Raw genomic sequence first — 24,407 nt, 5'->3', positions numbered from 1 at the left:
TTAAATAGCCTTCAGAATATTTTGAAAAACTCAAACCTGAAGTCCAGTGAGACCTGAAAGTATATGGTTTCAGAGTCACTAATATATGCAGTAAGACACAGATTGGATTTAGAAACATTTGCCTTGGATCTTCAGTCACTGAAAGCCAGCAGCATCACACTAGAGTGAGGGGCCTCGGTGAGCTCAGATGGAGTTGTGCCCATTAGCACTTGGTAAAGATCTGGGCCACTGAGTTGCTGATGCTGTGACACCACAAGTTACTGAATGAAAAACTGCAGCTCTAATTTAGCCTAATCACGGCTAGAAGTGTAAAAATGGCTAGGAGGTTTTAGTATTGAGAACAAGAGCCTGATCTCTGAGGTCTTTTATGTAAACCTCTGGCATGTGTTCGTTTAATATGATGTCACTCTGTAATCCACCATTGCTTTTAAATGTCATTCTCAGAGCTTCATGTCAGCAAGTCTTAAGTGATAATCCCTTTGCTTACCTCACTTTATAGTAGATTAAAAGTGACTTCATGCTTCCACCTTATCCGCTGTTAAGCTTGTGCTTTAGGAAAAATTTATTTGAACTCTGTTCTCCCGCTGCTTTCTAAAGAGTTTCTAAACAGAGAGCGTGGGTCTTTCAGAAGCTCTCTCAATGGTATTGCCCATTCTCCATTGCTTTCAGCATCCTGTGAAAATGGATAAATGTTCAGTGCCAATATCCTGCCCTTTTAAACTCCAGTGCTATGAATTTGTTTCTCAAGTTTTCTCTCAGCTGGTTGTGGAGCACTGCCCCTCCTGGCCTCTCCTTTCTTTTAATCCTAAATAAATCTCCTCTATAGATGGTGTTTCACCTCTCACCAGTTTTGCAGTCATGAGGACAAGAGACAATGTACCTGTTGAAGTGTTTTGCTCCTGTGTAGCGCTTTCTCCTATACAGCACAGGGGTGTGAGGGTTCCCCTTTTCTGTTCCTGTATCTCCTGTTTGAACTTTTTCTCTATCCTTTCTCAGTATAAAAAGCTCTCAATGCAGTTCACCTTCCTAGTCCACCCTCCTTTTTTTCTCTCCCTGAATTTCACCCTTCTGCTCCTAGCATACCTCCTTGTGTAACACGTCCCTCCAGATACTTGCTGCATGTTGTCATATCCTTCCTCCCTGCACTAATGAACTGGCCAGGCTGCAGCCTGCAGCATATACTCAAATATCAATCTGCTCAACCTCCTCATGTTCACTATGCTTCTCTGAAATCCTTCCAGTGCGTGTAGAGATAAATGGACAAATCCCATCCATCCCATTGACTTGCGAAATGAAGCCTGCGGCACATCACTTTTCAGGTGCTGGTTAATCTGGGTTCACAGCTACTAGTGGCCATGAGAAGCAAATAACACAAGGTGGTGAGAGATAAAAACTAATGGCAGGAATGCTGGCTTGTGATATTGGAAGAAAAATGTAGGATTTTTAATGTCCATACAGAGCGGAAATTTTCGAATCTCATCCAAAAATTCCCCCCACGCAACAAAGAGCAGAGAAAGCAATTTACCCTGGAAGGATGAAGGACTGAGTCAACTCTGCTGGGATTAGAACATGTGGTTCAAGGGATCCTAGGTATTTCGGGTCTGATTCTCAGACCACCCAGATGGCTGGGGGGGGAAGAAAAAAAAAAAACCTAATAAAAAAAGGACCTTATCTGGCAGAACTATGGATCTAGACACCCTGCCTGCAGCTAAAGCTGTGCACACACATCTGCACAAACCAAAGGGCAGAACCGGGCACTGTTACTCTGGCAAATCTCAGATCTGCAGAGTGCTCCTGAGGGAACGCATGCATTTAAGTGGGCTTTCTAGATCCCTAGCTTTGACACTAAACCATGTATGTATGTTTTTCTTCTGTGTGCCAGACCATTTTGAGAATTTGTGATTTTACACAATTTTCTGCCTTGGAGGCTTTTCATCTTCTTTTATGCTTCACCATTGATATTAAATAGACAACTAACAGAGCTAAAATTTAGAGCATTACTCAAGGGTCAAATTTTTAGAAGTGCCTATATGATATCAGATTATAATTCCACTGTATTGGATCTGGCTAACAACACTATTTTGAAAGTGAGTGTTGTGGGTTTCAAAATAATGTTGACCCTTAGGGCTGGCTTGTCAAGCACTGGTAATACAAAGGCACCAGTGGATTTTTCAAACATGCTGGATCACAGTTAATGTCTAACTCCTTCAACCTCCATTGAAACTCAGGACCCCAAAGCAAGCCCTACTAAAGGAGTTAAGTACCTAAAACTTAAGAAAATGGTTAGAATTAAGAAACACAGACATGTTAATGAGATGGTTTTTGCATGCTTGGAGTCCAGCATACATATCCAGGTCATACAGCTCCTGTAGGACCAATAGGAATGTTTTCTGCCTTGTTTCCTCTCTGTTGTAGGAGCATGCACATGGCAAATCTCGTGGGAGGATGTGTTATGGAAAAAACATATCCAAGGTTTTGTTGATATCAGTTGGCCAGACTCCACTTCAAGAGCAAGTTTACTGCATTCCCTGTGCTCACTTTATTGGCATGTATGGGCTTGGGTTTTGATATAATTGAATGTGGTAGATGATAGTGAAACTAGGAGACTGTGAGCCTTTTGATGATTTTTTTTTTAAGCTGATACTTGGGGGAGGGACACCTTACAGCATGGCAAGAGCCTGGGAGGTAGGAGATACCCTTTTCCAGTCCCTGGGACCTGTATCATGCTCTCCCTGCTGCTGGGCACCTGCTATTAGGTTAAATGTGAGAGTTAGGCTCCACCACCACCCCCTGCCCTTTCTACAAGTGCAGCACTGCGTCTGTGATTCTTCTGTACAGGTGGAGCCTCCTGCAGCAGAAGTACTTCTTCCTGCAGCAACTTATTTTATCTCTTACACATCTCCCTGCCCTGCACAGACATACTCAAGTCATTTACAACAGCACCTGGGTGCAGTTAGGCATGCCTGAAAAAATGTTAGGGCTGCATGAAATGGAGTCACATTGAGTTTTTAGAGTTTAAGTCACTCTGAGAAATAAAAGTGTGTTCCTAAATCCTGTAAGGGCCTTTGAAATGTTTTTCTTTCAATCCTGTAAAAGCATCCTGGAGAGTGATTTGGTTTATTACTTCTCTTGCCCCTTCACGAGGGGCTTTCCTAGCTTGGTTCTGGAGCTACTCACATGGTTTTTGATTTGCAAACCAGCTGCTGGACATGGTACCTGCTGACTGAATGCTTCGTCTGAAAGCTTCTTAAGATCCCACAGAGTAACCACACATCCCAAATTACCACTGGTAGTGGAAAGACTACCAGAGTGTGGTTAATACATTAAAAATAGGAAAGTTTCAAGCTTAGAGCTGCATTCGGGAGATGTTCTTACATGCATATTCTTGTTTCAGACTATTTGTCTTCCCTGTGAGGTAAAACGCTTGGTTTTATATGCTGTCTTTCATCCCAGCTCAAGTGCAGTATGACAAGAGAAAACTGCATTGTAGGTGACAAAAAGCAGGATGTAGAAAGATAAGGTGGTGAAGGAATTAACACATTCCGTCATGAAATCATTAAATGAAAGGAGGCTTAATCTAATGGGGATTAGCAAAGAAAGAGAAGAGATATTTGTAGAAGATATTTGAAAAGAAATGATGACCTGATGAGGCAGAGTGACATACAGAAAGTGATCCAGGCTACAGAACTGTTTTTAAGTCTCTTCCTACTCAGGAAAACACCTAAGTATGTGCTTAATTAGAAATACCTGCGCAGGTCCGCTGACTTCAGAGGAACTTAAATACGTGTTCACATACTGTCCTGGAGAGAGGTGTTCTTCTGAAGAAATGTTTACTAAATCCCACTTGTGTATTCCTGCTGTAAAGATAGTTTATATTAGAGATTTTTCTTGTGCAAATATGGACTTGGCAGTTGACTTCAGACCTGTTATGGTAGTGGTTTATTTGCTGGTATTCTCATGAAGGGCCTCAGTTATGTTTCTTTAGATAATTTTCGCAAAGTAGAAGTCAAGCCTAATGATGAGGGACTAGAACTCTGTGGTTACTTCCACATAATATTGCTGTGAGTCCAGCATCATCACAGAGATCCCGGAACTGGTGTCAAACGGGCCAGCTTGGAGGACCCTAACCACAATGGTAGCACGCGGACAAATTATTTGGTCTTTGCTTCCTAGGAAGAGCAGTTTTTCAAGGAATGAACAGGGTTTGAGTTGCTGCTTTGAGTAACCAATCACCACTCAGGTAAGACAGTGTGGTGGTCCTGCTTGTTTGGAAAGACCCTCAAGGAGCCAATGATGTCTTCAGTTCTTTGGAAGAAACCAAAATGAGATCAGTGCTACTGTTTTACCCTGATAATGAGGCATCCATTTTGTGATGGCATCTTGTAGGGGTCAGGGTACAGCATATGGTAGGGACCAGGTGAGGGTGAATATTATCTGTAGACCAGTGGGAAGCATTTTGCAGCCAGTTCCCAGGAGAAAAATCATATGAAAGTTATTTCTATCTTTTTTCCCTTTTTTCCTAGTCCTTCAGCCCAACTGTTTCTCTGTAAGAAGTAATGCCAGGAACTGATGAAAAGTGAGGTATCTGCAAAGTTTTATCTAGTATATTTCAACGCTTAAATAGTTATTACCTGTTTGTGTATTATTTCCAGTAGAAGTTTCTAAACAGAGAAATTATTGTAGTGAAATCAGTGTCAGCAGACCCCAAACCACTTTATTCTCTTGAAAAAATAGCAGACTTCCAAACTCCGAATTAATTTCTAGCCACTTTCAGAAAAGAAATCATACACACACATATAACTAAACCAATTTTCGGGTTAGGTCAGGAAAGTTCAAACCCTCCCTCAGGGCAGACATCAATGAGATGACCAGAATTTAGGATACTAAAATGAAATTGAGCCAGGTTAGATACTTTACAACCCATGTCTTTTTTTAAGAGTCCCACAGGACCTTTACCAAGGAGAAATGTACTGGACTTTTGGGTTTTAGCAGATTGTAATGACAGCCACTCTGTATTTCTCACCAGAGCACCATCACATGGTGTTGCCAAATGAGTCAGAGGGAAAGGCACTCTCCCACCAACACCACTTCCTCCATGTCCTGGGATTTTCTTTGCAAGTCATCTATTCAAGGCTTGGCTAGGTCTTGACCTCTCTTGGCATGTGAGATCTAAACCTGGTATGACTCCAGACTTCCCTCGACCACGTCTGGTTTGAATCCTGTCAGTGATGAGACGAGTGTTACCGCAAGAATAAGAAACTCTTCAAAGAGCTGTTTGTTTGTTTGTTTGTTTGTTTAAGATCCGGCTTCTGCCAAATGTGAAGAAGGTAGGAGCACTGTGAGCTGTAGCTTCTTTCTCTTCAGGTCCTGATGTGCTGATGGACCTCAGGGTCCTATCAGCCTGGTTTCTTCACAGTTGATCCCTGCAGAGCAGGGTTTGCATTTCTGGTGAATTATATGATGGTTTCTGATAAGGACGGATGGTGAGACTTGGGCTTGGTTTGTGTGCAGATGTCACATTGCTTCAGGTATGTCACGCTGGTGCAGTGTATTCGGTGAGTGATTTTTCCCAGGGTGACTCAATGAGTAAATGACACAAACTGAGGGACAGAGAATTCCTCGAGGTGCCTTGCACTGAAGAGTAGATTGTGCTTCCTCCCAAAATCTTGCACCAGATGCAGTGGTTTCCTATCCCTTCATTTGGTTTTTGACTACATTGCCAAATTGGCCTTTATCCAGACTCTGGTTGCTGTGATTGACTTCATTGCTTTGCCTTTTGTAAACCCAACCCCAGCCCTACCAGCTCTGTGTTCATTGGTGGCTTTTCTCCCAGGAAGGGAAATTTTGTGGTTCTCACATTCACCAGCAAAAGTGCTGCTGTCTGTGAACTTTCCGTGTATTAAGGATTTGTGTATATGTGTGTTTGTGTCTGTGTAGTCTCCCTTACTTACCGGTGCAAGGTCTCAATCTTATCTCCTCCTCCTGTTATCATCCTCAGTGGGTAAAAGCTAGGCTGAAGGATAATTTCCTTGCCTACAGTGCATTACGGTCTGCACTTCCCCTGATTGCATTTGGGTTTCAAATGAAAGAGCCTCTGGAATCCAGGAGCAAAATCTCCAATTAAAATGAAACTGGAGACTTTTAGAAGCTGTTCTTGAAGGGGGAAGGCAGAGATAGAGATGACGTGGAAGGGTAGAGATGGTGCAGCCAGGAAATCTGGCATTGTTGGGAGAGTCCCAAGAGCCTGATGAATATGTCAGTAAAAATCCATGGGTACAATAGCATGAGCTGCATTTGTTGTTCATTTTGGCTTGCCAAACTTTTGTCCTGCTTTGTTGAACAGCAGAATGAGAGCTTTCAAGTGGGACTTGTGTAATTAAAAGTTTTATCTCCTACCCATAGGTCCTTACAATTCTTCTTGCACTTGCTCTGTCCCTCAGACACTCTATGACTGAGCTTAGAAAATGGCCTGTGCGTTCTGGTACCTTTTTTTATAGGCTAGAAGCTCTTTTATAGCAGGCATGAATGGTTGTATTAGTCCTTACAGGGTTCTTGAGTACCAAATGTGTACTGCAGTGCTGGATAAGAGTAATTATTTTGCCATTACCTTATGAACAGTTTTAAAACTTGCACTGTAATGTGATGCTCATAAAGGGAATTGTTAATATTAGAAGTTCAGTTCTGGATAGTTGAATTTCCTTGGTTACTAATAATGCTATAGATTATTTAAACCATAAAATATTTTAAAAATCCACTTTATTTTCACCTGCTTTGCTTATTTTAACAAATCAAGCAGCAGATACAACTGAAAAAACCCTAAATTATGCAAAGTACAGGACCTTAAGTCCTATTTTCAAAGTAAACTCTGAGCCAGAAGTACTTAGACATAAAAATTCCACTAGCAGCCTGCTCCCACAGTGAATTCATGCAGGAGCTTACACCCCACTGAAATCAGCTTGGGCTGCGAAAGATACTTGAAGGTGCAAAAAGATGACTGATGGGACTTTCAAAAGCTGTTACCACATGGAAAACCTTGATGATGGAATTTCAGCATAGGTTTGATTTCCAGGGTTGGTTTGTTCATCTCTCTGTTGTCTACATGGGTAATCTACTGCACCTGAGCAGTTCTGTTTTCTCATTCCTAGACCACAGTACAATATCCCTGTGTTTACCTTTTTCAAAACTGGAGAGAAATGTTTAAATAAAATTTTGTGCTGAATTATTAAAGCCACTGCAAATGTTTTCATTAAAATTTGAGTATGTTTAATATCCTTTCTCTTGAATTTTAAATAGAACCAATACTTGGTGACTTAATTGCCTAGCAATATCTCTTTTTTAGATTTTTACCTTACATTAATAAAATGAGTGTATTTACATAGTTCCAACCTAAGCACAAATTGTTTTACTGACTAAGTGCATCATTTAAAGGGCACAGAATGTTAACACCTTTTGGCTCGCCTGAGACTTTACATCATGCTACCCGCTGAATCCCATAGAGAACTTTATCCTATGCAAAATAATAAATCATTTTCTCTATCCTTCCTGATAAGTTTAAGGAAAACCCCCACAACTCTCTGACCATTTTAAACTGTCCCCAAAACATACATGCTTTCACTGAAGTTGTATTCAGACTACCTAGAGTATCTTCTCAGACAGACTTTAGCTGCTGTTGTGGAAAGCAATGGCTATAATGTGTGAGTTGAGCGCCTGCAGAGACAGCAGCCACCTCTTCCTTGGCTATGAATAGTTTGAGGGCTTGGCAGAGTGTGTAGAAACAGGGCTGAAGATTTCATCCCTCTCTTCGCTTAGATGCCATAACAGGAGCATAAGCTCGTGTTTGGTGAGGTGCAAGAAGGTTGTTTTTTGAGGTCTGTGGACTGATGAGGAACATCCTGCTTCTGCTTCCAGTCCAGCAGTGTGGACCATCACCAGAACTGTTAATGTGAGGAGGATGTCTGGGGGCCTTTGCTAGCACTGATGCTGTAAAAAAACCCCTGTTTTTCAGGCAGCACCCCAAACTCAGCTGCAGTTCCCTGGATAGTGGAGGGTAAAGAGTGGCTGTGCCTCTGCCATTGCTGCATTTAGGAGAGAAACAGCTTCAGCAACCTGGCATCAACCTGGTGGTTTTGGAAATTGGATACAACACCTAAGGTTGGGCTGGTGTCATTTAACACTCAACTAAGGACTGGAGATACTGAATTTCCTACCCTTACCCAGCTTAGCTTAGTGCCCAGTTTTTACCTGAGCTGAAGGAAGGTTTGGAGGATCTAAAATTGGTGTGGGGCACCATGCAGGCAGAAAGAAAGACAGAGTGGCGGCCAGGAGAGATGAGGTCACAGCACAGCCATGAGGATGGAGGTCACTGAGGATGGAGGCATGGTGATGAGCTGTGCTGTGCTCAGATCTCCTCTCCTGCCAGGCTGGTCAGCACCAGACCCACCGGGCCCCAACATAACCATGGCGGATGCACAAGGCCAGGATCTTTGGCCTCGAAAGTCCATGTGCGTGTGTGCATCACTCTCTAGCTAAGACGACAATGACACTTTGAAATGTTTTTCTGCATTTGCATTTACAAAAGCTGGATAAGCCTTTTTTAAAAAAGATCTGATAAGTAGCAGGCAATTGAATTAACCACTGTTGACTGTATTGCTGTCTCTTAACAAACTCCATCTGTATGGTCTCCCTTTGTAGACACAATTTTATAACTTAATTTCCCTACCAAAACATCAGTGTTTACTTAGTAAGAAATCTGTTCTTTGTCAGCTTAAAACAGTGATTTCTTTATTACTACTCTGCACAAGGAATGACAGCACAGAGTTGGCACTGGAGCAAGTCTGGTTGAGTCTACAGCGTTGTAATGGAAACAGGGTGAACCGAGGGTCAAGTATAATGGGATTTGTATACAGAAATGTGTCTGCATAAGGAATAGCTGCATGAGATAAGAGAATGAAAGATGAGGCCCGCAGGTCCCTTTGCATGGCGGTGGGAGGGAGGTGTCACCGTAGGTATACGGCACTGCTGACATGGGAGTCGGGGTTACCTCTGCGCTGGCATAGTCAAGATGCCTAAATCACCCGTGTGTGCTGCGGCACTCGCTGACGTCGGTGGGTGTTGGATTGATTGGGGCGGTGGTCGATGATCACTCTAAGAATGTCTCATATGTAATTTTTATTGATTTTGGGAAGCATAGAGTCAGTGAGGGGTTTTCAAGCTATTACAGTCTGTGGCCTCCCTAAAAATTTTCCAGCAGGGTTGTCAAGGGTCAGGCTTGCAGGGGTTTTTTGCTGTCTTTCACAGCACCTGAAGGATGTTTTTTGTGATTCCCAAGGGTTTTGCAAACCACAGGTTGAAAAGCACTAGTGTAAACTTCTAACAGTAAACAGCTGGGGAACATCAGATCCCTATTCCTTCCTCAATAAAGATGTTTTATTTTCCTGTGTCATTGGAAAACTGGAAGAATAGGAGAGCAGCTGTAGAGAATGACAGCAATGGATCTGGAAGCAAAAGCATTTTGGAAGGAAGGCTTTTTGGGTGCTATGTGGATGATGACATATAAAACACCTCATTCTTTCTTACCATGAGCTGATGATTTCGGGGGGTGGGGGCAGCATCCTGGCTCCTTTGAAGTCTGTTGGAGTTGTACAGTGCAGCGAGCAATGCTGGGGTTTTACTATAGGACTGGGCTTATATTTATTGCATTCAGTTTGTCCTGCTATAGAGCCTTTCTCATTCTTACACTGCAAGCTAGAGCTGGTAGGGAAATTACAGTTGTTTATCACAGTCAATTGGAGAGAGACTCTGCTTTCTCTGAATTATTTGTGTTCAGCTTTTCCCTATGGAAAATTAACTTCCAGCTGAATGTTGTCCAGATTTTAAAAACATCAGTGTTTCATTCTGGATCACTTTGTTTCTAATGATAAAAATAGATAAGAAGTGATAGGTTAAAAAGAAGAAATTAAAATTGAAGAGCTAACTTACTGTTAATTCTCTTATTTAGTACAGAAAACTCTAGACACTTCCAAGAGAAAAGCTTGTTTGGATAAAAAGGTTTTTTTTTTCCCTGCAGTCTATCTGTGAAAAACTTTTACCTAGTTCTGCTCTTCACCATATAATTGCTTGCTTTTCAGCATACTCGTAGCAAAGGAAAGGATGGTTAGATCAGCCAGTCTGCTGGATCAAATCTTACATTACATCTTGAGCTCTTTGAGTGCCATTAGCATTTCCTTTTAGAAGTGAAGAAATATTGACAGTTTGGTAGGTTATCTTGCATTTTACTGCACGTTAGGGCACTTCAAAGTCTTTATGTAGTGATGGGAACTGTCATGAAGTAGATGTGAAAAGGGCCTTTGGTCCAACTAAACCTGTCAACAGGAAGATTTAGGGCAGATGGTTATTATTAGAAATCAATGTATTTATTATATATTGTTCAGGAATATTTCCCTTTGGAGGTTACTGTGAGTGCTGTTGCTGTTTAAAATGTGTCAAATGCCAGTAAAATTAATTCCTGCAGAAAACCCTGGGAGCCCTGACCAAAAGCTTTGCTATTATAGGAACACACATCTTTTACTTTGTGCTGTGATGCACTGGAGGCAGGTACACATGCAACACGCCAGCAGCATAACTGGCATGTGTGTACATGCATGTGTGAGATATGTTTCTGTGCAACTATCACAATTGCCTCTGCATACAGAGCTTTTCTGACTGTTGTGTCTAGAAGGGCTTTGTAGAGATCTGTGCTGTACCTGTTTGTTCTCCTTTCCTTTTATTCCCCTTTGTAAAACATGGTTTTCTAGTTACTTCCAGTTGGCTACAACAGCTTATTGCTGCTTAGAATAAGCACATCTTTCTAAAGCCAGAACACCGATGGTTTTCCTCTGTACTTCAGAAAAGAGAAGTAGGATATTTTAGGCTTTTTATAATTAGTTGGATGTAGGTTTTCTTTCCTTGGTGTCTTGTTTAGTTATAGAATTTAAGATATAGGACCTTGGATTATGGGAAGAGGACATTCCCAATAGAAAAGGAGCATATTAGCAGCAGCATTAATGCTGGAAGTTGCTGTCCTGGAACAAAGATTCATTTTCCATTCACCCCGTGATTTACAGCACATTCCAACCAAGTGATTTGGCTATGGTCTTCTGGCATAACATTGTTTGCCCTTTCCCTGACATTTTGCATATAAAGAAAAGTTATGAGCTTCTTGGGCATTCAAGGTACCAGGAAATGCAAGAGTCTACCTAATTTGTTAACATGAAATTATAGATGTCAGACATAGACTCTGTTAGTTAACGTTGGTTAGAGTAATGCTGCAGCCAGTTGATTGTATTACAGTCATGATGAAGAGGAATGGTCCTTTTTTGCTTTTCTGGGATATGACGGGTATAGAGCCAAGGCAGATTTAAAGTGTAATGAATGAATAAGCATTTTCTATGGTTTGCCTGACTCTTCCATGAGCTCCACTGCTGTGGTGTTGCTGCCACTGACATGCCCTCTCCACAACAGGTTAGTGCTGGCATAACAATCAAAGGGACTTTTCAGAACTATTATAGGAATAGTCTTTTAAATTTTAAACCCTTCTGTAGCACTTGAATGTTATTTCCTTTTAAGGGAGAAAAGTCCCCACCCAAAAGTAGCATGACAAGAAGACACTAGGCAGGGATCAAAAATTCAGTTTTCCTCCCTGCACACATACACTTCCCATTTGTTTTCCCAAGCCCAGTGTCTTCACAGCTACAAGCAAAATATTCACTCAAAAGTGCTAATATCCTCAACATGTGTCCCATGGGAAATCAATCAGATGCAGAGAAACTGTTGTGTCACATCTGACACATCTTTCCAACACCCATTTCCCACATGCCCTCACCAGCATTGAATTTTCTCAGATCTCCCTCAGCTTCCTACTCAGCTCTTCCAACAGGATCTGGTCCGTGTCTACACTTCTTCCAGTCTCATTCCCCGCCACTTCTCACCTTGCTTGCTCCCCCTGCACCCACCATGACCCTGCCCAGCCCTCATCCCCTCCCCACCCTGAGCCCAGAGCATTTTGACAGCCCAGCTCTCAAATTTTCTGACTACTGGAATCAAGTTCTCATGCCTGGTGGTTTCAACCTGAAGTTCACATGCCTCCAGGTTTGCATCGCTCCTTCGGTTTTTCGCTGAACAACTTTCATTGGCTCTTGCACTTTTATCCAGGCTTTCTTTCATGCCTTTTCTCTCACTCTCCTTCCCTCTCTCCCCCTCAGCTACCTTCCTTGAAGTTCCCCTTCTTAAAATATGTTTCTTCTCTGAAGGCTTTCATCATTAATCTCTCAAGAAACTGTCTTAGAGACTCATCTGCTGTGCTTTGATTTATTCATTGTGGGGGTTTTTTGGCGGGTATCTCACAAGAACTGAGCTGGTCATTTTCTACCTCCGTTGCTAAAGGAAAGCTTGTGTGAAAAGGTGGGCTTTAAGAACTTAAATTAAAAGATCGTGTAAGTAAGATAATTGGATAAAAAAGGATATTAGGATCTGAAACAGAATGTTTACTTGCTTTGATGTGCTTTGGGAACATATGTCTGCACAGTGGGCTGTGTGGCTGATTAAGTATAAAACAACCCAAGAAAAAATCACCGGTATTAAGCTTAAATCAAAGATCTCTCCTCAAGACACTAATTTGATTTGGGTTTCAAGGTCCCGTATCAACTCTAATTTCTACTTTTGATGTCTTGCTTCTTTGTGTGTTGTATAATGGAGGGCAACCTTGCTTATTAAAGTTTTGCATTCTTCTTCCATTTTAAAAGCAAATATTGATATTGTTGTTGTTATTGTGTTGCAGTTATGCCTACAAGTGTCAGCCAAAACTAGACCTGCATTATGGTAAATGCAGCATAAATGCAATAAGAAACCATATGTGGTTAGAAGGTTTTCCAATCTGAGGACCAATTCCTGTATTCATGCTCCCAACTTTGCTCCCTCCATTCCCCACTAAGGCTGCCAACAACCTGTGAGCTTAAGAAAGTTATTAACTTCTGGTGGAACTTGGATTAAAAAAAAAGTTTCAAGCTCTAAACCAAAAGACTTTTGATTTCATTGATAAAAATAATAATACAAGTATCAGGAGAAATTAAATATTTTGTTCCATTTGTTCTTGGTTTTAGATATTTTAAATTTAGGATTGAAGTCAGGTATGTCTGAAAATGTAATGGTCTTTTGAAAGGAAAACTGAAAGATATTTACTTTTTTTTTTTCCACTTTGAAACAAAAAAATGCTTTTTATATTAAATTGACCTCATACACTAGAAGTTACATTAAGTCTTGAATATGTTTTTCTAAGGGATGGAAAAAAATTGTGCTAAGAAATTGTACCCACCGTAGATTATGGTACTGTTTCCATGGAGTAGATGGAAAACAAGAGGAATCAACACATTGGAGACCTATTCTTGTTGCGCTTGCCATCTGTGGCAGAGTTTCCTTTTACTTCAGTGATACAAGATCAGACTTTAAGTTGTGATTTTTAAACGTATTTATACAACTCCCACTGCCAGTGGATGCAGAGTGGGATTTTTCATAGTGTCTACCTAAATCCTTCCCAAAGCAGTGCCCTAACCACATATTCACAAGTGAGGAATTGTATATTCAGAGATTTGTGTCAGTTAAGGCCCAAAGGATTTACTGCAGTTGTCTGATCTGACTTCTGTGACACTGGCCATAGGATTCCCCCCTTTAATGTCTACAGTGGGAGAAATTACTCTTTCCTACTATTAAAACTCCAAACCTTACAGTACACTTAGACCCCATCTCTTAGAAAAACATCTAGTTTTGCCGTAAAGTCTTGCAGCAGTGCTGAATTTACCACTTCCGTCCATAAACCCATCTAATGGGAACTTGCCCTCACTGTTAAAATATCTTTTTTATTTTTCATGCTTTCCGTGCCTCAAAGCCATATTTGAGGGGAAAGGAGAAAATGGGAACTGCTTGAAACATGCCCATTAAATTTCTGCAGAGAAACTGTAGCAATTTTTGTCCAGCCTCACAGTCTCCTTAACAACTTATAAGTGAGTGCAATAATTGCTGAATTAGCAAAGGTAGCTCTGATTTTCTATATATTCATCTTTGTGAGTTAGGAAAAAAAAAAAAAAAAAAGAAAGAAGATAGAAGATATTATTAACCCCATTTTAGAGCTGAGAAAATACAGGAAAAAGAAATGAAATTACTTGTGCTGAGCATCGCAGCAGGGGAGGGCTGGGAGTTAGCAGTGATGTCTCTTGGGTCCCCATCCCGGTCTCTTCCTAGCAGGACACATAAGCTGGTGTCTTCAAGTTGATAACCCTATATGTGAGCATCAGGTCACTTTACTGGATAATTATCAATTTGTTGCAGTGCTGGGAGAGCTGGGAAGCATGACTGATTCCCCGACGCCTCATTACCGGGCTGCCCCATGCTCCCTGGCCGTGGCTGGGGAGGGAGAGAGAGCTGCAAGGCGGCTCCGTGCTGCTCCTCCCAGCGCATCCTCCACTCTCTGAGCTGACAAATTGGGAGGGGGCAAAATCTTTGTGAATGATCAAATACCATGTGAATTTGATAGTCATGGCCCAGGTTTGACCTCTGAAAGGTACCTTGTTTTGAGGGACCTCTCAGGGTTTGATCCTGAGGGTAGCACAAGTATCGCGACCTCTTGCCCTTCCTGTTGTAAGGGACTTTAAATCAGAAATAAACAGAGGTGAAGTTGAGGGGCTGGCGAGAGCTGTTTAAACTGAATCATTTAGCATGAATCCTGGGGCATTTTAGGTTTCCTGCTGGATACAGCTTTGGCATCCCATGCGTAGAGTGTCTGCCACAAGCACGATCCATTTTTTGGGCATCCATATGGCTCTCCTCCATCTCCTGTAGACGTTGGGTGGTGTTCTGGGTACACAGGACTTGTGAAAACCAGGCCAGGAAGTATTACTTAAAACAAAATCAAGGATTTTATATGGGTTTTAGATGGGATTGTTGGCTTTAAAAGCTTTTTTCGTCTAGCAAAACTCTACCAAGCTATGATACCCCTCCCAGTGAGCAGCTCTGTTCCTAGCTTCCATCTCTGTGTAGCAGCTATGCAGTTTTTTATTGTACAGCAAAACAGTTGTTTGCAAGTGTCCATATTCCATTAAGCATATGGAAAAGTATTCAGCCCTTTGTTTTCCACTGAATGAATGTATTTGGCACGTAAGTATTAATTTAGACTAGTCATGGGACATTAGTGCTGGTTAATTGTCCCCATTTTTCTGGGGTTTATTTAACTGATGGAAATTATTTCAGAAATGTGCAACTTCTTTAACTGTTGCACTCATTGCTGGGTCCCCCTTGCAGAGGCTCCAGACCCACACGCAGCAGCAGGGAGGTGGTGCCACATCTCTGCCACACAAGATTTTGGGAATGCTGGTGCATGACCACAGGGGGAGAGCCGGATGAGAAAAAGTCACCCCGAGGCCCTGTTCATAGCAGCCAACACTGGTTTTGCCAGTCCCTGAGGAATTTCCCTTCCCAGGAGCCCAGCCCAGCTCCTCAGAGACGATGCTGTTCCTCTACCATGGGACCACAAGGATCCTTTCTCAGCGCTGTGTCCAGCTGCGATGCACTGAGCGCAGCACACACGCAGCTCCTATGAACAGCAGCATCAGAGGCAAGTGCCTGCCACGCTCTGAGGCACACACAGGGACACACTGATTTGCCTTACTGAAAACCACAGGCTGAATTTTTTTGCCTTGCTTTTGAAAGAAAAACTACCAGCTCTTTTCCCCAGCCTTTGCAATGAGAGTGTGGAGCTTCAGACAAGCTGGCACTCCTTTTAGCAAAACCCAGACAGCAGGAAAATGAAGCAGATCTCTTTTTCCCGGTGAAGGACAGTTAAGGAGTGACCAGCTCCCAGGAAACCACTGAAAATTTTCTAGTGTCCCACCAGCAGTGTGTCCGTCTTGGGTGCTGCTCACTCTCCTTGTGCTGGTCGTGCTCCTCCTCTGCTGCGTGTAACCTCTGCCCCGTGGTCCTGCTCTGCAGGTGACTGGAGCCAGGTAAATAGTGCAAGGATTTCTGCTCCCAAAGGGGAGTTATCCACTGCACTGGTACAGACCTGCTCTGTAAAGCCTTCAGCAGCATGCATACCCCAACATCACCATGAGGCCCTGCAGCCCTGAGATGGGATCAGGTAATGCCTCCCCCACCTCAGTGTCTCCCTCTGTTAGAAAACAGGGAAGGGAGAGCCTCTCCTGGGTGTGGGAGGAAATGAATCCAGGCTCGTGTGCTTCGTCAGAGATGCAAATTGCTCTACAAGTCCTGAGCATTAATTATAGAGCCTGGGCTTCTCGCTGGAGCCGCAGGGAAAACAGGCCCCTGGCTCCCATTAAATTTAATGGCGTTTGGACACCCAATTCCCTTAGCCTATTTGAAAACCAGAATCCCAGTTTCTGCAGAAATATATGTGGTCAGGTGAAATCCCTCATCCCGCTCCAGACAGCAAGATTTTTTACAACGATGTCTTCAGCAAAGCTGGGAGCTCTCCCCCAGGCCCTGGGGTGTTTTCTTCGTGCCATCTGTGGGATCCTAGGAGGGAGTGGGGAGTGATGTACGGAGAGCAGAGCTCTAGGCAGGGAGCTCTACGGATGTTGTCCCACTGAAGGGTTCGGGGCGTGGGGATGGGGAGCTCCGGTGAGCCGGGCATGGAGGCAGCTGCCTTCCCCCAGCGCTGCTTCATCTCTCATGGATTTAAGACACTGCCTGTAAAAAGCAGCAGCTAATTGTTCTCCTTTGCCAGGAAGATCAGTAAGGCTGCCACTACCTCTCGCTGTGTATTTTCAGAGTGCTGATGCAATGGCACGATGTAGGGCTTGGGGATTAGATAAGAAATAATGCCAGTGGTGCAACTGGAAAAAAAAAGGGGAGAAAAAAAGTCAAACTTTTGGGGAGTTAGGAGCAAAGGATCCTTCTGGCCAAGTGGGCCATTCCTGGTAGGCAGCTGCTGGAAGCCACGTTATTTTGGGACATGCTGCGCCGTGGGATGGGGCTTTTATAGAATTGGAGGTGTACAGTGGTGAGAGGTGATCTGTGCCTGGGAGGGCTTACAAAAGCCAGACGTAGCTAAGACTACAGCTGTCCTAGTGCACAGATGGAGAGATGTGGCAAGGAGAGTCTTTAAGCAGAGCTGTAAGGAGAAGCCTGCACTCCAAGCCAGTCTTTATGCACAGGGCCAACCTCGTACTGAACCACCACCAGGGTCTCCAGCTGTATGCATTTTGAGTGAATTCTTGATCTTTTTCCCAGTGTTACCTTTTAGGCCAGGGTGGAGTTTTCCTGTTCTGAGGGACTCCAGTATTTCTGCCCAATTTAGCATGGAGAAAATGAACAGCAAACCCTTCATATTGTTACACACATTTTAGATGTTGGCCTCACAGTTTGATCATCGGAGGCTCTGAAGACTCGTAAACCTGGTAATACATAGTTTCAAGCCTGCATCAAAGAAGTTCACAACCCTTTTGGGAGAAGCTGTGAGTACTGATGAAAGAGGGAACTTATTGTATATGTAAGAAAACTTCTTTCATGGCTTATGTATTAAGGCAGGCTCTGTGGCCCAGGGAAGATTGGGGCTGCTTTTAATTTACATCCCCCCTCACTTATATTAAGTCTTCGTCAAAAGAAAAATTAGTCAGATGTTTTCTTAATGACATCATTTTTTTTTAATCCTGTTTCATTTTTTCCAGATGAGGCGGTGGAGATTATTAGAAATGAATTGAAACTAAATCTGGAACAGAGACTTTGATTCACTTCTCCCTCCTCCCTGGTAGAAATAAATTGGTCAGCTCCGTGCTCAGCTGCCTTTATTAGCAGCCTCGACAGAAACCAGCCCTGGCGGCCTCAGCAGTAGCTTTCCCAAGCTTGCCGCCGCCGTGGCTGACGTCATGGTGAGAGGCACTGGAGAGTGACTCGGAGAGGGACTTCAGTTGCCATATAATTTTGGTAACGAAAGGCCATGGCGATGCACAGGTGGGGAGGTTATGAGGTCTGAAATAGTCATGCCATCATAAGTTTGTCTTTCAGTGTCGTAAAAGCAAACAGGCTCGATGCTGGTGGGTGTTCCCTAGCAAAACCCCAGTCAGGGTCTGACAAGCTCATGTGTGTCAGTGGCTGTGCATCTCTGCAAGTCCTTTCTATCTGATAGGTTTTCACTGCCTTGTATTTCACACCAAGGAGACACAGAGAGTATTGCTACAGGAAAGTACTTTGAACTATAAATATTTTAAAAGGCTTTTAATTTACTACCCATCAGCAAAAAGTGTTCAAAAAGCCACAAGGTTTACTAATTTATCAGAAAGACAGAGAAACATGCGGAGGATCAAACAAAGACAAACATGCTTGTAAACTGCTGAATAAGTCTGCAAAGCTTATATTACATTTCTGTGGGTTTTGTTGATATGCAAGTATTACAAATAAATTAAAATGCACCTGAACTGTTGATAAAGCAGGGTGGGACCAAGATCCTGAGGTGCAGGTGGCATGTCTAAACTGCTCAGACCCTCGTGTTTGTGGTTGTCTGTGCATGGAGAGACAGATCTTACGTGCACTCACTAAAGACATGTTTGGATATTCTTACTTTTGTAATACCATCTCTTAGCTCAGCCCACATCCCAGATCCCTGACCTCCAAAACCCTGAATCCCCATGGTCTTCCATGCCTGGGGTGTAGCCCCACGGGGTGCACATTCATCTCCCTCAGCTTTGCCAAAGCACCCAGCCAGGGACGAACACTGTCCCTACCATGACCTGGGTCTCTGCACCAGCTCCACCTCCACCAGTCTGTGAGTACAGAGAGAGATAATGCACAGCAGATTTTGCTCTTTCATTTTGCCTAATAACTACTCTGCCTCTTTTGGTGTCTAGCTCAGATTTTCTGCTTCTCAGGTCAGGGCATGTAACTTTTTCTACCCCCCTTGCACCCTCTGTGGTTTGTCTAAGAGGCTGGAGGGTACAGTAGGAGACATGTCTGGGAGATGTCCGCACACTTTCTCTTCTATCCTTGCTCATCCTGCAGAAACTGCTTGAGTGCTGAAACATGCCTGTGACTTTTTTTTCTGTTGTTGTTACCTGCTGAATTCCTCAGCATTTACTGACTTCTTTCTCGGGTAACACTGGGCCAGAGGAAGATCTGAGGGATTTAACAGAGGTGGCCCCCAGAAAGCATGCAATAAAACCTCTCATGAACTTTTGCCCTCTGAACCATACTGCTGACCTGTCGAGGAGGTTTGTGCAAGCTGTGATGGACGCAGGCAGGGAGGGCTGCTCCACCAGTGCTGGCTGAGCCACACGTGCTGGACCGAGCAAAGCGCAGCTCGCCTCGAGATCATATAAGTACTCCTTGCATTGTTTACATCCTTTCACAGGCAGCACTGTTCGGGGCTTTGTCTGCACGTGGCATCAGTAAACATCTGGATACACAGGGGCAGTGAGAAGCTTGCAAACCCCAGGTTTGCCTTGAGCATCTTTGTGTAGCCGGCCTCCCCATGCAAGGAGATGGGGTGTGCTTCACGCAGCCTACATGTGCAGGCACTGCCCAAAGCAGCTCATGCCCCTTCTCACAGCAGCCCAGCTGTGGTGAGCCCCCTTGCACAAGTGTAGTTCTAGCGCAATGTGAATGCGGGTCTGCAGGAAGATTGCACTGACTTCAGGCTCCACGGGTGCCAAGAGGGGAGGTTTTTCCCACCATGTGCTCGGACTCCTCCCTCACGGGCGAAGGCGGTGGGGTGGGAGGGAGAAGGGTGGCAGGCAGCTGTGCCCGCCCCAGCTGGCTGTGAGTGACGCCCTGTCTCTGTTTCCTTCCCAGGCCTCCTCCTCTGAGCGGCAGCCCCGTCATCTCCGACATCTCCCTCATCCGCCTGTCTCCGCACCCCGCCGGGCCCAGCGAGTCGCCCTTCAGTCCGCCACACCCCTACGTGGCACCCCACATGGAGCACTACCTCCGCTCCGTCCACGGCAGCCCCACACTCTCCGTCATCTCTGCTGCCAGGGGCCTCAGTCCTGCCGACGGTAAGATGCTGTGCTACTGGTACTGCAGCAGTTTTGTATCTCACCAGCACTGAAATTCCCTAAAACCCAGAGATTTACAGCTGCAAAGGCTCTGCAGCTGCTCTCTGAAGTGGGAGAGCTGTCTCTTTTTCTTTTTGGTTTTTTTTTCCCCCCCTTTAACTACACATTTGTTTTGCATCACTGCACTGAGAAAGCAGAGCGTGAGAATAGCTATTACTGCTGGATCATATTATAAATATTTTGCTTAAAGTACGTTCCTTTCTGCAGCGCTCTCGGCTCTCTTATGAGCTTCTTTGCTCTTATGTCTCTGCTGGGAGCCCTGCTTCCCCCAGAGAGGGTCACAGTCACTCTGACTGCCTGGCCTGCCTGAGACTAGGATTGCAGAGATGAGGCAACATCAGATGGATTATCCCTTGTTGGCTTTGTGTCTCGGGGCAAGATGGCTCCTGGCTGAAGGAGAGGGGCCATACTTTCTCCTTACTTCCAAGCTGCCCTGCAGCAGCTTTCAGGGAAGGGGAGGGCGTGTAGGGAGCTGGTGCTGGGCACACGTGAAGGTGGTGGTGCTCTTCAAACTGTGGTAGACCTTGTGTTGGAGAGCTGGGGACAAAAACAACCAAACAGGTGAAGAGGAAAATACAGAACTCTGCTTTTACTTGGGAAAGTGCAAATCATGCCTTACTTCATCAGAAGTGCTTCATTACACAGTTGCAGGCAGCTGGTTCAGTGCCCAGGGAGCAGCCAGAGTTTGGGGACCTGGTGTCCTCACACCTGGCAAGTCCCAGCATCTCCTGTCTCCCAAGCTGCTGCAGGGGCAAGCGGCCCTTTGCTGTGGCAAAGCAAAGCACTTCAGAGAGAAACAAGGCACCCATCTTAGTGTGTGGCAGCATAAAACCCTCTTCTATGACTAAAAAAAACATTGTTAGGGTGATGGGGAGATGCAGGCATCTTTTTCCCTCCCCCAAAACGTCATCTGAACTCCCAGCCACCCACTGTGGAGAGGTCTGATGGCTGGCGTGTGTGTGCTCTGCTCTGTCCTCTCCTTCCAAAGCTAGTTTCGTTGTTTGCTGTGAAAAAACAGCATTGTGTTTTGGGTTGCTTTTCTTCTCTTTTTTTTTTTTAGTCCTTTTTTTAAGGCGGTGGTAAATAAGTTAATGGGGCAAGCGGGTGGGAAGGCAGGTTTGAAAAATTGCAGCTGGGAGAAAGTGAGCGTAATTGGCTTTGGCAGCCAAAACGGTTTTACGCTGCCAGACACTAAACCTAGTTCTATGCATTAGACCTTGGCTTTAATTTCCTCACACTGCTATCGGGAACTGGGCTACATTTGTCTTTCCTTCCTAATAGGCAGGGATGTTAATGCTGACAGGGTTACTGCTGCCGGCGGGCTGGGCCCTCTCCCCCCTCCCCTGGGTGCCGGCTGCGTCCGAACAGGAGGACTATTAGAAGGGGAACGAGAGATTGTTTATAAATTTGCGGAAATGGAGGAATGCAGAGGCCCCAGCTTAGTTTCTTTTGTCCGCAGAAGCACGCCCAAACACACGTCATGAGAGCCCTATGCGGAGCCTTGCAGCCGGGGCTGGCGGGGGGCGCGGGGGGGAGACGGGGCTGCCAACGTCAGCGCCGAGGTCTAACGTTGCGGTGGGAACCTTCTCCCCATGTTTTTCTCCTCACCCACGGCTCCCGCAGTGGCTCACGAGCACCTGAAGGAGCGAGGTCTCTTCGGGCTGCCCCCGCCACCACCAGGAGCCAATCCCGCCGACTACTACCACCAAATGACGCTGATGGCTGGCCACCCAAACCCCTATGGGGACCTCCTGATGCAGAGTGGGGGAGCAGCCAGCACAGCCCACCTCCACGATTACCTCAGTCCCGTTGACGGTGAGTAGTGGTCCGGGTCCCCCGCGGCACGGCTGAAATTTTAGGGCAGGTGGATGGGGCTGTCCTCCAGGTGGAGGTTGATATATGTGGTCACTCTGCCCTGCTAAAACCCATGGGAGTTGCACTGTAATTTTTGGCTTAAAATGTCTCGTTCCATATATATATGTATAAAATATACATAATTTAAAATGTATACATTATGGCCTCTTTGGGAGGATGTCATGCCTGCTGCATGGGTAGGAGACGGGCTGGTCCCGCAGGCAGGGCATTGCTGCCATCCTGCTGCTTTGGCCATGGGTCACCACAGTGTGCCTGGGGGCAAGCTCCAGCTCTGTCTCCCCGTTCCACCCCGTGTTTAGCCTGGCTGGTGTCTGGGGCAAAGGCTGGCAATTTCCATGCATAGCCGTGCTCAGCACGATGGACCTCTAATCTTGGTTGGGACCTCTTCGCTCCCCAAGGAGAAAAAATATGTTAACCGGGAGCCACGGTGGAGAGGATGTGTTAGTACTTTGTGGGACAGAAAAATTGCAAGAATGTGGTATTTATGCTAGTATGGGCATTATAAATCCAGAACATTCTGTTTCCTGGCTAAATGAAGAAGAAATAAAATCATGTTAGGTGCTGCAGTGCTGAGTCACCCCTGCAGCCTGACCTCTGCCCTGGTAAGATGGGTAAAGTCTATCTGGAAGCATATCTGAGGTCCAAATGATTTTTAGAGCTGTTAGAAATTTCTTTCTTTTTACCTTATGCTACATCATGTAAGAACTGGGGTTGTGCAGATATTTCAGAGGGCAGTTTGGGGATTATTTCTACTGCAAGAAAGAGAAGCCTTGGCTTAACTTTCAGATCCTGGCTTCTGTTTCCTGGGCTGCCTTTGGATATGCCTGTGGACCATTATAATTTTTGGAGTGGAGATCTGCATCGTTTCATTACTGCTTCAAAGTTTCTCTTGTTGAGCTTTTAAGATGAAAGACTTTGAGGTCTTGCTGCTTCGTAAAGTGACTGGTTTAGAATGATAAAAGCTGTTCTGGCTGTTCAGTGATGGGGGCTTATAGATATTTCTAGTGAAAAAAACAATTTCTCATCTGCAGCTGCTGCAGTTTTACCTGAATAGCAATTTTGTGCTGCCACTTCCTAGATTAATCGGGAACCTGGATCCCAGTTTGAAAAGGAGAGCACATGCTCCTTGGTACCATCCTGCCTCTAACACCCAAAATATATTCTGGGCTTCTCTGCTACCGAACAGCTGGTCAGTAAGATTGCTCTGTCTTCCCTCCAAAGGGTTAATGTCTGTGGTTATAGCAGATGGGTGCAAACCAGCCCTGCCAAGTTCTCCTCAGGCTCATGAACAAGACTCCTTTCCTCCTCGCCTCCTTATTAGTCCATTTCTGACCAGCAGTGCCTCACTGAAGTGCCAGATAAACAGCCAGTAAGGGAAGCAAACATAACTGTTTTCATGCTAGCGCAGGCTGACTCTTAGCACACCAAGATGCTCATCCTCTTCTCTGCTGAAGATCTATCTTCATCTGAAGTCATCTGAGATACTCCCCTTGGCAGAAGACTCTCTTGCTGTTTGCCTTCTCCTCAAAACAGCTCTAAAGTGAATCATGTATCAAAGGTCCCGGTTTCATGCAGCCAAGTTCATAACCATTATTCACTGCAAAGCCAGGGCTCACCAAGCATTTATTTTGATCTTTCAGTAAAGCTTTGTTGATGAATAACTGGAAAGCCTTTTCTGGGCCTTCACATACTCTGCATGAGATGAAAACTTTCAAACATCATGAGGATGTGACATCGAGACACTGGAAGGCTACTTTTTAAGAATGTGAAAAGGAGCAGCAGCCCAGTACCAGTCTCTGGTCTACATGTTTGGGTGTATCCACCAGTCAGAGAGAAGAGACAATTGTGCATTATCAAAGCAGAGACTAAACTGAAATCCTGGCTGAGGAACCAGAGTCTCCCTCTCTTTTTAGAAAGTTATTTCAAAAATTTAAATCATTGGGGCCTAAGTAAATAGTTGAATGGATAATTTAATAGTGCTTTTCTGAGACAAGAATATCAGTAGCATGCATAAAATGAGTCATCACAGCATCTGTCATTTGAAGAGCCTTTTTCTTCCCAGAGAGCCTCAGAACATAAGAACTTTGCAAGAATTAGTTTGCTGAAAATGCAGGTAGCTCCTGTTAAACCACATGCAGCACCATCATACATCTGTGATAACACTGGCACCTGCAAAAGAAAAAGCAGCAGATAAGCATATATTAAAACTGGCTATTCAGTGTCACGTCACCTCCAAACATCTGCAGGTCCACGGGATCTCTAGACACTAGGTATGGCAGTTCTTCCACAGACAGGTACTTGGGCCCTTCTAGTTGCTGAATTGCATTTTTTGGAGAATTTCTCAGTGCCTCTGTGTTTGCTGGTGTTTTTTCATCCCATCAGGTGTCTAGGGTCAGGAAAAGTAATAGGACATAAGTGTCAGCTGGAGCTTGTTGTTACCAA

The 24,407-nt window shown here is 44.5% G+C and overlaps 1 protein-coding gene across 1 annotated transcript in view; it reads left to right on the top strand.

Annotated features, from left to right (window-relative positions):
* GLI2 (GLI family zinc finger 2) overlaps nucleotides 1-24,407 on the top strand; it is a 195,808-nt gene that overhangs the window by 133,445 nt on the left and 37,956 nt on the right. Inside the window, exons 4-5 of the mRNA XM_074911578.1 lie at nucleotides 19,828-20,030; nucleotides 21,714-21,905. Of these exons, the coding sequence (XP_074767679.1) occupies nucleotides 19,828-20,030; nucleotides 21,714-21,905 (395 nt within the window). The remainder of the gene's footprint in view (nucleotides 1-19,827; nucleotides 20,031-21,713; nucleotides 21,906-24,407) is intronic.

The sequence above is a fragment of the Athene noctua genome, chromosome 7 (genome assembly GCF_965140245.1).
Source record: "Athene noctua chromosome 7, bAthNoc1.hap1.1, whole genome shotgun sequence".
NCBI classification, from domain to species: domain Eukaryota; kingdom Metazoa; phylum Chordata; class Aves; order Strigiformes; family Strigidae; genus Athene; species Athene noctua.
This window is presented reverse-complemented; position numbering and strand designations above follow the sequence as displayed.